Here is a 13,350-nt window from a genome sequence, read left to right as displayed (position 1 = left end):
GGGGTATTTATAGTTGAAAATAGGGAAATGAGTAATTATAAAAAGTTTGGGGTTAAAACAAAGTTGGGGAGGGGGGGGGGAGTAAATGGCTATTTTGCAAATAGCCAACAGCCATTTTGGCAGACCAAACGGCTAGTTTTTAAATGCCCAAACGGGCAACAAAAAAAAATTTAAATTTCTGACCGTTGGGACTGCTTGGAACCATTTAGGCCCGCCAAGGACCGGTCCCGATCTCAAATGGTCCTGGTCTTGCGGTCTTTTTGTGAAGGACCGGCCTAGAAGACCGGCCCACCTCCACGGTCTCGGGCTTATCCGGTTAAGGATCGTTTAGGCCGAGAAACCCACATAGTCCGCGGTCCCGGGCTTGGACCGGCCCACATGCCACCGTTATGCTGAGATTGTGTGGCTTGCTGGCATGTTCAAAGAACTCAATGCTCCACTCTCCTTGCCAGTACCTTTGTATTGTGATAGTAAATCAGCCATACAAATTGCTGCTAACCCTGTCTTCCATGAACGTACCAAACATATCAATATCGATTGCCACTTCATTCGTGAGAAGATTCTTCAAGATCTCGTGAAAACTATCTACTTAGCTTCTTCTGAGCAGCAAGCTGTTCTTCTAACCAAGGGTCTTAGCAGACTTCAACATCACTATTTGGTGTCCAAGCTAGGGATGAAGAACATCTTCATTTCTCCTAGCTCGAGGGGGGGTGTAGAAGTATTAGACACTTGCACTAAGGTGCCTTAGGGCATCTCCAATGCTAGCACCATTTTTTGCACCAAATTTCACACCAAAATGGTATAACACCAAATTTACTCCAACCATTACACCATTTTTTACACCAAATCTTCTCTCTCTTCTATATTATATTATTATCTTCTATTTACTTTTCATTTTTTTTTTCCTACAAACTAATACTATCTTTTTTCTTTTTTCCATATTCATTATATATAATTCACATTCACCACTTATATAATCATTTATTACAAAATTATTTTAAAGGATAAATTAAATAAAAGTGAAATTATTGATAAAATATAATTAATAAATATTACATCATAGTCAAATTTAATTTTATTGGCGAACTTGAATTCCATTGACGATCAAAATCTTCGTGAATTTTTGCGACAATAACAAAAACGAATAATCGATAAAAGAAGTCAACAATTTCAACAATCACAACCACAACAATCTTCTACCCCGTTCTCTCAGTATTTTGGTAAATTTGGTGCACCTGAAAATGACATAGGGGATTACTAAACTTATGTTTTATGTTTTTAATGTATCCTCCTTTTATGTACTTTAATTATAATGTATTTTTATTTTATGTATTGTTTTTCTTTTTTAAATTTTAGTTTATACTTTTCAATTTTAGCAACATTAGATATCTTACATTTGTATTTTTTATTTTTAAATAATGGTTATATTTCTTTTTATACAATTATAATAATAATAATAAAATTAACTTATAATTTTATATAAATATAATATATACAAAAATTAATATATCAAAAAATAGGATATAAAATTAAAATTATAAAGATCTTAATATAAAAATTAATTATATACCCAATATATGAGAAATTAAAATTACAAAAATGAAAAGATTGAATAAAATATTAACAAACCAAATATAGAGTGATGAATAGTGTTGCACCAATGCTCTATAATAGTGCAAGAAATAGTGCTGCATTGGAGCAAAAAAACACCATTTATTGCACCAAATTTGGATTTGGTGCAAGAAATAGAGTACCATTAGAGATGGTAGTTGTACTGTTATTTTAACTTAACCCAAGTTGTTAGATTTGTAGTTAGTTAACAATAGTTAGAAAGTTAGTTAGGTTACTATATATAACTGACTTTTTCATTTCTCTCTATTCAGTTGATTTTTCTTCGATATAAATGAAAGTGAAATGAGCTCTCAATTCTCTCTCTATGCTTCGTAATAACAGTTGCTTTCTTCTTTTCATCAGCTTAACAACAGAATATTTAAGGCATGGTGACTCAAAAGAAATACTTATACATACCTGACATTATAACAAATCAAACAATTTATTCGTTGCAATAGGATCAAGTCTTTTTGTTGTCACCTCTACTTGTCCTGCAAGAGTTTCTGCCCCTCATAAGGTCTTTGTATTCATCTCTGTCTTGGAAATTTGATGATGCCTAATGTGAATATTATTTGGTCTTCCTATCTTAGGCTCATAGGTGGTCTTTAAATGGTGTTAAAAGAAAATAAGATCTTCACATTAGGAATGAGTATTTTGGTAACAAAAGAGCTTTGCAGGCAACATTTGTTTAATTTCTGAACAAACTGAAGCACAATGGAGTATAGAATCTGGACTTATTACACATATTGGAACATACAGTTCTATATTGATCGAACAAAGTAAATAATTCGCATAATTAATTCAACTAGTCGGGGTTTCAGATGTACATATCTTTGTTATATGAGCAACTAGTATATGTTTGAGAATCATCAATATTGAATCCACAGAAAAAGGTAAGACTAAAGAAAGAGATAGTTAAAACTTGAATCCTTCTGTCAAATACATTTTAATTTCAGCATCTTCCAGAATTTCTGAGAAATGCTTTTCTTACAAAAACAACTACTACAAATACTAATAAAGGAACCTAATTACACCAACTATTTTAATAATGCTTCATTTAATTTCTTGACCGCAAGACTTTTGCAGAGCGAACAAAAGTCAAAAATCCAAACACAAATTCCTTAACCACCAAAACCGTAGAGAGTCCTACCCTGCCTCTTGAGTGCATATACAACATCCATAGCAGTCACAGTCTTTCTCCTGGCGTGCTCGGTGTAGGTAACAGCATCACGAATCACGTTCTCTAGAAAGATCTTCAACACGCCACGTGTCTCTTCGTAGATCAGACCAGATATACGCTTCACACCTCCCCTACGAGCTAACCGACGAATTGCTGGCTTCGTAATTCCCTGGATGTTATCCCTTAGCACCTTCCTGTGCCTCTTAGCTCCTCCTTTGCCCAATCCCTTGCCTCCCTTTCCACGACCAGACATTTTCACACAGAAATTTGAAGATAAAAGAAACTTCTAGGGTTTTGGATTTGAATTGAAATCAGAAATGAAATGTATTCGGCGAGCTTAGAAGTGAAGGATGGTGGGTATTTATGTTTGGTGGATTTGGGCGTAATGAATTCGTCGGGGGTTTGAAATTGTGGCGGGGCTAAAATCGTAGCCGCTAAATTTTGGGGGGATTTGGTTGTTAATCGACGGATAATAATGGTGATCCGTGTGAAAGGCGGAAACTGAAACTGAGTCGTTGATTGGAAGATGATCTACGGTATCGAATGCAGCTTTGCGTATTAGGTGCGGATTGTGCTTTCGATGAGCTGAAGTGATTTCGACCGGTTAGATTAAACATTTGACGATCCGGATTAAGTCTAGAGGAGGGTCAGGATTTGTGACCTTGCACTCCTTTGAAAGCGAAACGGCCCTTTCAAGTTGTCCACAATGCTCAGTTGAACACCTCAACTGAGACTATTTCCAGTTAAACACTTCAAGTACTTATAAAGTAGGTCAAGTAAACACCTGAGTACAGCAGGCCATATGCGTGAGTTGCACTTGCGGATGACATGGCAAATGAACCAATCAAAAAATGACATGTGTAATTTTGCCATAAGAATTTGACACATTTATTAACATAAAAAAATATTTAAAAAGAAAAAAACTTTTCTCCTAAACTAGTGTTCCTCCTTCCCCTAACTCTTCTTCCAAGCTTTCGCAAACCCTTCCCTTTACTCGTTGAACCCATGACCACCATTTCATCTGAAAAAATTGGGCAAAGAAAAATTTATATTGAACCTTGAAGTGATGAAGATTAATGGCGAAATCTTGAAACTGAAAACACCAGTAACAACGTTGGACGTAGTAAAAGACTACCCAGGTCATGTTTTACTGGAATCAGAAGCAGTGAAGAAGTTTGGTGTCAGAGCTAAGCCACTGAAACCAGAACAAGAACTGAAGCCAAACAAAATATATTTCCTTGTTGAATTGCATTTGTTTCCTAAAGAAGAAATTAGTAGAGTTCCAAGAAGAGTGAAATCTCCTGTTCAGATGAGTGCAAAGGATCGGCTCGAGTGTCTCATGTTAACACAAAGATCGGCTTCTGATTTGTCGATTTCGAAGCCGAATAATGGACCGATTCAGTTGAAGATGAAGCTGCCGAGGAGTTTAGTTCAGAAGCTGGTAGAAGAAGGGGAAGTAAAGATGAAGGTATGTGGGTCCACAAAAACAAAGGTTATTTTTTAAACTGAAAAGAAAAAGAAAAGAACACAATTCATGTCCTCACGCGCTCAATTTGTAGTGAGACACAATTGATTTGCCATGTCAGTGCAAAGTGTTTACTTGATATACTTTATAAGTACTTGAAGTGTTTAACTGGAAATAGTCTCAGTTGAGGTGTTCAACTGACCGTTGTGGACAACTTGAGGGACTGTATATGTATTTCGCCTTCTTTCAGATGCAATTTTAGGACTATTTGGGCCAGATGGACCTTTTCCGATTTTTTTGGGCTTGGATCCTACAATTTAGTTGGAGACTTTCATATATGACTATTGTTTGTAGGCTTATTGTTGGGCTTGGGCATAGCTAAAATTTACCTAATTACATTTTGTAGCTACTAATTGCTCGTTATGTGATGTATGTCGTTGAATTCAATTCGGTTGTATATATTGTATTCAATTTGGAATTATTCGTTCTTATATATTTTATATTGTATTCAATTTCAATGTAGTGAATTGAATTGTATTCAAATAGTAAAAAATCAAGAAACGGGGTATATACTGCTCTATTGAATTCGGTTTTATACATTGTATTCAATTCGGCTATATTTATTCTTAATTATTTTATATTGTATTGAATTTCACTTTATTTAATTTGTCTGTATTCAAACAACGAAAACAGTGATATTCGGCTGCATTCAATTTATTGTATTAATTTGTAGTTGTTTTCATATTGTATTCAATTTACTATATTTAGTTTGACCATATTCAAACAATAAAAATTCAAAAAGTACAGGAATTTGTCATAAGCATTAACCTTCGAAATACATAAATACATGCGAAAATACAAAAAGAAATTTGTATTTGCATTGAGAAATATAGAATACACTCAAATTTGAGTATATTTGTACAGAATATAATGTATTTGTGTCATTGTATGTGATTAAATAGCATAAAAAAGAAGAAAGTTCATCGTAGATACATATTCCGGCCAAGCAAAATACTGTATATATTGTATTAAAACGAAAAAATGGAGACGAATAAAAATATGGCCAGATCACACTATCATATTGTATCTACCAAAATCCAGTCACACGAATAAAAATCCTGCCATAATGTGTATTTCGTTGTATTTAATTCGTCACAAGAAATAAAATATACTCAAATTTGAGAAATACACCCAGATATGAGAAAATACATTTGGATCTGAGAAATTTGGCTGGTTGACCATGGATTCCATCCAGAGATGACAGAAACGGCAAAGGTAATGACGAGGCCGATCTGGATTGAGGAATTTGAGGTACTAAATTGAGGAATTTTCATAGTAGCTGAGAGAACACATAGTACAAAGGAGAGAAAAAAATAAAAAAAAGGAGGTCGGATGGCAGTGTTCCGATGGGTTAGGTTGACCATGGTTCTCCGGCGAGAATGTAACACCAGAAAAATAGAGGACTTAAGGGAGATGGGGGAAGCGACTAAGCTATAGTACGAGATGAAAGGAGGAAGAAATTAGCCCTTAATTTTTTCCATTTTGTTAATTATTAATGACCACTATAACACTATCCCATAACCACGTTGATACATTATAAAAATCTCATCTCTCTATTTGTGCGAAATCAACCAATAAAATTAAGAGGGCCCAAATTTAGAATACTTTGAAGGAATTCTTACTCAAAGAAAACCCCAAAGAAAATATACAATATATATATATATATATATATATATATATATATATATATATATATATATATATATATATATATATATATATATATATATATATATAATTTTTGTGGTCAAATCAACTAAAAACAATAATTCAAATTCTTAATAACCAATTTTACTTCACTTTTTTTAATATAGATGAATTGCAAATAATGAAAATAAAATATTGATAGAATAAGAGAAAAGTAATCTCAGCTTCCTTCCAAAACGAAAGAATAACATCTTTAGGTAGCAGAGAAAATATAAGCGATTGATAGTATAATTTTGGGAATTTCTCGATGAGAGTACAAGATAAGGTAAGGGTTTATATAAGGTTATAATATGTAATTGTCTTGCCCTACTAATTTTTGCCTGCTACTAATATTTATTACATTGATTACCCATGGATAATTTGTAACGGTTATGGTAATAACAGCCATTCGCGCATAATCAGGGATTATGCCGATTTCTTTCCATATTCGCGACTATTTATGAACATTTCTTCCTCGTGGTCTTTAATTATCCACCCCGCACCTATTTCCTCTTTTCCAAATATCAAGTATGGTATCTTTGTGAACGATCTTGTGGGTGTCTTACTCATGCTTTCTCTAATCTTCACTCTTCTTTAATTTATCGTATTGACTCGTATGCCACATGTCAGCATATCACGAATCTACGTGGCGAGTTTACTTTTCCACCAATACACTTAATTTGATCTTTCACGGGAAAAATGCTATTATTATTAGTCAATTTATAAAATAATATCAATACTAGCCGATGGTCATTCTTTTCTCCTCAGAACGCAGCACCGCCTATTGATTATCTTAGTTTGAAACATAACTGAGTTGGGGAGTACTGCTCTCATATCTATTTGATGTTTTATACTTCAATGCCACACAAGAGGGGGATGATTTGTGTGGTGTCCAATTTTCGCGTGCACAGATTATAGAAGGACCTGGTTCTTCTGTGTTCCTTAACCTACTATTGTGGAAATAATGAATGCGGAAAGTAAAGAACACAAGTATTTTTACGTGGAAAACACCCGGCTCAAAGAGTGAAAAAATCACGACCTACTACTCAGTAGGATTTTTCCAATACTTCACTAAATTACTGAGCCAAAACAACATTTAACAAAACTCTTTGTAAACCTAAGGATTACCTCTAATCCCGTTGTAGCAACCAGCCTCTAACTGTTGCGACAACTTCAAGTTAACTCTAACTTGAATACTCAGAGTACCTAATACAATTGCTTCTAGATAAAGCTGAAAGGTACAATTTGAAAAACCTACTACAATTGAACTAGAATAAAAGATAGACACTTGGAACTGGTTCTTCTATCTTGTTCATGTAGCTTCAGGTTCGCACACTTGAATCACACAAGAATTGCTTGCAAAATGCCTTGCTATTTTTCTTTCAACTCACATTTAACTTCAGCGTTGGTGCGTACCTGTAAAGTAAGAACATCATGTAATTTATAGAGTTATTAGAATAGGAAATAACTAGAATTCCAATGCTATACTCTTCCTTGGTGGAAGTGTTCTTTATCATCAAAAGTCACCGTCACCCCCTTGACCACACCGGTGACCCTACCATCTTTAATCTCATAGTTTGCCATGAACTCCATAATCTCAGTTCTGGCCAGCCTTTCATCCATCTGAAGGACCATGTCCTTCCAACCTTGCAACTGTAACTTCTCCAGCAGCAGTAACATTCCTTCCTCCTCCAAATCTTTGAGGAGTCTACCTTTCAAGATGGTTCTCTTCCCAAACTTAACCATCTTGTCCTTCTCAAAATCAAGATTCTTCTTCTTCTTCTCCACTCCATTCTTCTTCCTCCACAATTTCCACTTTTCTTGATTTCAATGCAGACCTGATTCTTTTAGCCAAAGTATATGGCTCATCAGACTTTGTTTTTGAAACAAACTTCTTTGTGGAAGTCTTGACTTTCTTAGATTTTGGAGTTACAACCTCCACATCTTCTGTCCCCTCTTCATCCCGAAGGACCAGATCCATCTCATCAATTGCAACTGCCTTTAACAGTCTCAACCACCTTTTTCTTTCCTTTAGCAGCGACTTTTCTCTTACTTTCTTCTAAGGCCTTTTCTAGTTCAGCCTCACTCTGCCTCTTCTGACTCCTTGTAGCTCTTCCTCTTGTGGGAGGAGTCTCTACATGGATAGAAGCGGCATCCTTTCTCTTCTTGTTTGCCCTAGCAGTGCCATGGATTTTAACCCCTGAACTTCCTTTCTTCTTGGGATTGTACCTGTCAGTCACCCTTTTCAGTAGGTCTGCGAGGGTTTCCTATTCAGATGGAACAGGTCTTCAACAACCTTCCCTAATCGAACTAACCCCTCAGCAGCTTCTCCAGACCCACTTCCCACTATTTCTCTCACGCTCTCTTCTTCTCCAGCAGATTCCTCACTCCAAACTATCATAGCACCTGATTCTTTAGTTAAACCAACAGGAGTGGGTAAAGATTCAACCACTCCTTTTCCCATTCCCCTCACAGCACTTCGAGCACCTCTCTCTCTTTTTCTTTTCTCTTTTTATTTTTACCATCCATCTTTCCAGACTTTGTAGTTTCAATACCTGCCACAGTTCTTACCAGAACAAACCTAGTCTCGAAATTCGTAGCAACCTCATAAATAATTTCAGGAGTAACTTTAGGGCCAAACGTTACCTGCTCTGTCTCAGAAGAAACAATTTCTTCCCCCTCAGTTGCAGACTTGAATGACTCATCAGATTTCTAGGGTTCTTCTTCCCTACTTGCTTTCAATTTTTCATTTATTTTCTTGATTTGTTCTCCACCAGCGACAACCTTGTGAGCCATTATTTTTACCCTTCCTTTCTTAGAGATGGGAGCAGTTAAAGGTGTATTAGATTGTGTGGGTGAGGTTTCCTTGGGTGGTGATGAGGGATTCTCAAAGGTGTTAGCCATTTCTGTGCTTGGGTGTAAGGAAAAAGAGTTTGAGTGTGTTTGGAAGATGAGAGAAGATGGAGAGTATTTTGACGGCTTGAAAACTTTGAAGTGAAGAAACACTAGGCCTAATCAATTTAAGAAGGGGGTGTTTAATTGGGTAACGACAGCCTTTCAGAAGTCTAATCAAACTGAATTTATGTTTGAGACGTTAAAGAGTGTTCCTAGAATCTAGGCACTTAATGTAGTCTTGGACTCCTTTTGAACGAAAATGGTTCATTTTGTAACGGATAAGTCCAAAGGGGTTTGGGATTGAATGGGACTCTTCTCTTAATCATGATCCAAATATAAATATTTCAAACTATGCAGAGTGGAGAATACGTACCAAGTAATCTTGATGAACCAAGTTCTTCACTGAGAAATCTCTTGTGTAAGTCTGAATTTTCCAAAAAAATAGAGATAATATCATTAGAGATTAACGAGTCATATTAGCACATGGCACAAGTACTTATGAAAGTATGAGACTGAGCAAAATCTAATCTAATTATATACAAAAATTCACAATTTTCTAACCAATTTTTGAGTTAGAACTGGTTTCTTTTAGGTGATCTTAATCATCCATAATTCTAACATGTTCCTTTCAAAGTGATATCTACTTAGAAATTTTGTGAAGATGTCAGCTATTTGCTTGTCAGTAGTACAAAATTCCACAGTGATCAAACCCTTCTCATAGTTGTCCCTCAAAAAGTGATGTCTAACATCTATGTGCTTAGTTCTCTTATGATGAACCGGGTTCTTGGTCATACTAATTGCACTAGTGTTATCTTTTAGAATATACGGATACAACCTACATCAATTCCAAAATCCATTAATTGCTGTTTGATCCACAACAATTGAGCACAACATGAGGCAGCATCAACATACTCAGCTTCGGCAGTAGATAAGGCCACAGAATTTTGCTTTTTGGTAGCCCAAGACACGAGACATGAGCCAAGAAAGTGTTCCATACCTGAGGTGCTCTTTCTATCCACAAGAAAACCTGCATAATCAGCATCAACATATCCCACTAAGTTGAAATTACTACCTTTTGGATACCATAGACAAAAGTCAGTGGTGCCTAAGTTGAAATTACTACCTTTTGGATACCATAGACAAAAGCGAGTGGTGCCTTTCAAGTATCTCAATATTATCTTGACAACAATCAAGTGAGACTCCTTTGGATTTGCCTGAAATCGAGCACAAAGGCCTACACTGAAAACAATGTCAGATCCGCTGGCAGTGAGATATAACAAAGAACCAATCATTCCCTTATACAACTTCTGATCAACAGATGAACCAGGTTCATCTATATGTAATTTTGTGGTTGTTGCTATAGGAGTGTCAATTTCTTTGGAATCTTTCATTTTAAATCTTTTAAGCAACTCTTTCACATACTTCTGTTGATGGATCATAGTTCCATTTGAGTTTTGTTTAATTGCTAAGCCTAAAAAGAAATTAAGCTCACCCATCATACTTATTGCAAATTCACTCCCCATTAGTTTAGCAAATTCTTTACTTAACTTCTCAGTGGTTGCTCCAAAGATTATATCATTAATATATATCTGAACTACCAAGAGATCATTACCTTTTTCTTTCAAGAATAAAGTATTGTCAACTTTACCTCTCTTGAAGTCATGCTCAAGCAAGAATTTGATAGTCTTTCATACCATGCTCTTAGAGCCTTCTTGAGCCCATAAAGTGCCTTGTCAAGCTTGTACACATGATCATGACATTCCTTGCTTTCAAAGCCCGGAGGTTGCTTGACAAACACTTCTTCCTTTAGATAGCCATTAAGGAAAGCACTCTTGATATCCATCTGATGGAGAGTGAATTCCATGTAAGCAGCAAAGGCTATAAGAAGTCTAATTGCTTCCAATCTTGCAACTGGAGCAAAAGTCTCATTATAGTCTATGCCCTCATCTTGACTATATCCTTGAACCATTAATCTTTCCTTGTTCCTTGTAACTGTTCCATCTTCATCAAGTTTGTTTCTGAAGACTCATTTAGTGCCAATTACCAATCTGTCCTTGGGTCTTGGTACCAGATACCAAACTTGACTTCTCTCAAATTAGTTGAGTTCGTCCTGCATTGCATTCACCCAGTCTGCATCCTGCAAAGCCTCAACAACATTTTTAGGTTCAATAAGAGATATAAAAGCATCATAAGCACAAAGATTCTTCAAAGAAGATATGGTTTTAATTTTAGAGGTTGGATCAGTAATTATGTTCTCAATGGGATGAGAACTTTGGTAGTTAAAAGGTTTCACAACCAGTTGGTTTCCCCTAGATGTTCCTTCAGTGTTTTGTTGCTGAGGAACAGGTTCATGGACAGGTCCCTCAAGATTTGAGGATCAGTTCTTCTTTGTTCAGTTCCCCCTATCAGGTTGCCCTAGGTAGAAGAACCTGTTCCATCACTTGTTCCTTCCTCTGGTGCAGCTTCAGTTTGGGACCCTGGGTTGTGGTTTCATTTGAGTTTCTTACCAGCCCAATTGCTTCATCTTCATGTTCCCGCCTCTCAGAAAAAATGTTAGTTTCATCAAAAACCACATGTACACTTTCTTCTACACACATCTTATTTTGTTATAGATCTTGTAAGCTTTACTATGTGAAGAATATCCCAAGAATACTTCCTCATCACTTCTGGGATCAAACTTACCTAGGGAGTCTTTACCATTATTGTGCACAAAACACTTGCATCCAGATGCCCTAAGATGGGATATATTTGGCTTTCTCCCTTTAAGTAACTCATAGGGAGTTTTCTCAACAAGAGGTCTAGTGATGCACCTATTTGTGATGTACATACAGTGTTCACAGCTTCCGCCCAAACACTATGAGGCAGTTTACTAGAAAGAAGCATAGTCTTAGCCATTTCTTCCAATGTCCTATTCTTTCTTTCAACTACTCCATTTTGTTGTGGAATCTTAGGAGCAGAAAAGTTCTGATCTATGCCATGCTCATCACAAAATTCAGCAAATTTAGCATTTTCAAATTCAGTACCATGATCAGACCTAATTGATGCAAGTTGATTACCTAGTTATTTTTGAGTTTTTCTAACAAAAGAAGTAAACATGTCAAATGATTTATCTTTAGATGTTAGAAACAATGTCCAAGTAAACCTAGAATAATCATCAACAAGCACCATAACATATCTCTTACCAACTCTGCTCAAAGCTCTCATTGGTCCACAAAGATCCATATTACTGGTTCCATCGTTCTGGTGGTACGTACCATTTTCTTGCTTTTGAAAGAGGATTTTACCTGCTTCCCCCTTGCACAAACCTCACAAACTTTATCTTCTTTGAACTTAATGTTAGGTAGTCCTATTACCAACTCCTTGGAGACTAGTTTGTTGAGTTGACTTAGACTGGCATGTTCAAGTCTTTTGTGCCAAAGGAGGGGATCATTATCCAACACACTTAAGCATGTGAGTTCATTATCTGAGAGTGTAGACAGATCCAATATATATATATATATATATATATATATATATATATATATATTCACTCTTTTTTCCTGCAAAACTATCTTGCAGTGATAAGATTAATCACAAAGCATTTTATAGAGGCGAATGCAACCATGATACCTCTATCACACAATTATGATACACTTATTAGACTGTATTTCAGTTCATCAATCAGGTAGACATTCTCAATAGAGTGAGAATCAGTCTTACCTACCTTTCCAACCCCAATGATTTCACCTTTCTTCCGATTTCCGAAGGAGACATTACCTCCTTTAAGGTCCTCAAGTGAAAGGAACTAGTTCTTGCTTCCTGTCATATGCTTTGAGCAGTTGTTATCCATGTACCATATTTGGATGTTCTCCTTCTCTTGAACCTGCAAAAGGAAATCAGGGGTTAGTCTTAGGAACCCAAACTAGTTTGGGTCCCTTTGTATAGGCAAAAGGATGAATCAAATTGTTTTTATCCCAACTTGGCAGCCTATTTTTCCCTTGAACAAATTCTTTGTTCTTTTGACTTGCCTTTTCTTTTGCAGTGCATTCACTTTTATAGTGATCAGTTTTACCATAGTGTGTGCAAATTTTGTTCTCAGGAAGTGTGAGGTACTTGCTTTTGGGATCCCACTTAGGTGCAGGGGTCCCGAAGCCAAGTCATCTCTTGTTGCTACTATGGTGTTCATGTAGCCATGAAAGTGCATCGGAGGACCTGTTCCATTTACATGTTCTGTTTAGCTCATGCTTGACCTTGCTTAGATCCTCCTTTAGGATTCTTATCTACTCATCTATTTTGTACAACTCATCTTTCATTTTTCCTACATTTTCTTCTAAAGTGAGTTGTGTGTGATCAGCTGTCTTTTGACTTGTTCCTAATTTCAATTTTAGATTTTCAGATCTAAGTTCTAGGACAGTTGTGTCAAGTTCATGAACCTGGTTCTTCAACACAACATTTTCACTTTCAGTTTCACTAG

At 36.0% G+C, this 13,350-nt stretch overlaps 2 protein-coding genes across 2 annotated transcripts; one reads left to right on the top strand and one right to left on the bottom strand.

The window, feature by feature from the left end:
• Positions 1-2,505: 2,505 nt before the first annotated feature.
• LOC109243953 (histone H4) lies at positions 2,506-3,177 on the bottom strand. Its single transcript, XM_019410971.1, has one exon. The coding sequence runs from the start codon at positions 3,042-3,044 to the stop codon at positions 2,733-2,735; it is 312 nt and encodes a 103-aa protein (XP_019266516.1). The 5' UTR covers positions 3,045-3,177; the 3' UTR covers positions 2,506-2,732.
• Positions 3,178-3,857: 680 nt separating this feature from the next.
• Positions 3,858-4,634, top strand: LOC109243950 (uncharacterized protein At1g66480-like). The gene is made up of 2 exons (XM_019410967.1): positions 3,858-4,259; positions 4,611-4,634. Exons 1-2 carry the CDS (start codon positions 3,858-3,860, stop codon positions 4,632-4,634), a joined length of 426 nt encoding a protein of 141 aa, XP_019266512.1.
• Positions 4,635-13,350: the final 8,716 nt, after the last annotated feature.

The sequence above is a fragment of the Nicotiana attenuata genome, unplaced genomic scaffold (genome assembly GCF_001879085.1).
Source record: "Nicotiana attenuata strain UT unplaced genomic scaffold, NIATTr2, whole genome shotgun sequence".
Lineage (NCBI taxonomy): Eukaryota > Viridiplantae > Streptophyta > Magnoliopsida > Solanales > Solanaceae > Nicotiana > Nicotiana attenuata.
This window is presented reverse-complemented; position numbering and strand designations above follow the sequence as displayed.

What these genes read in the sequence shown, in the direction of transcription:
- LOC109243953 (XM_019410971.1), bottom strand. Translation starts at nt 3,044, where the DNA reads ATGTCTGGTCGTGGAAAGGGAGGCAAGGGATTGGGCAAAGGAGGAGCT.
- LOC109243950 (XM_019410967.1), top strand. Translation starts at nt 3,858, where the DNA reads ATGAAGATTAATGGCGAAATCTTGAAACTGAAAACACCAGTAACAACG. An exon ending in AAGGGGAAGTAAAGATGAAG is followed by an intron (nt 4,260 to 4,610) that starts GTATGTGGGTCC and finishes TATTGTTTGTAG; the next exon opens with GCTTATTGTTGGGCTTGGGC.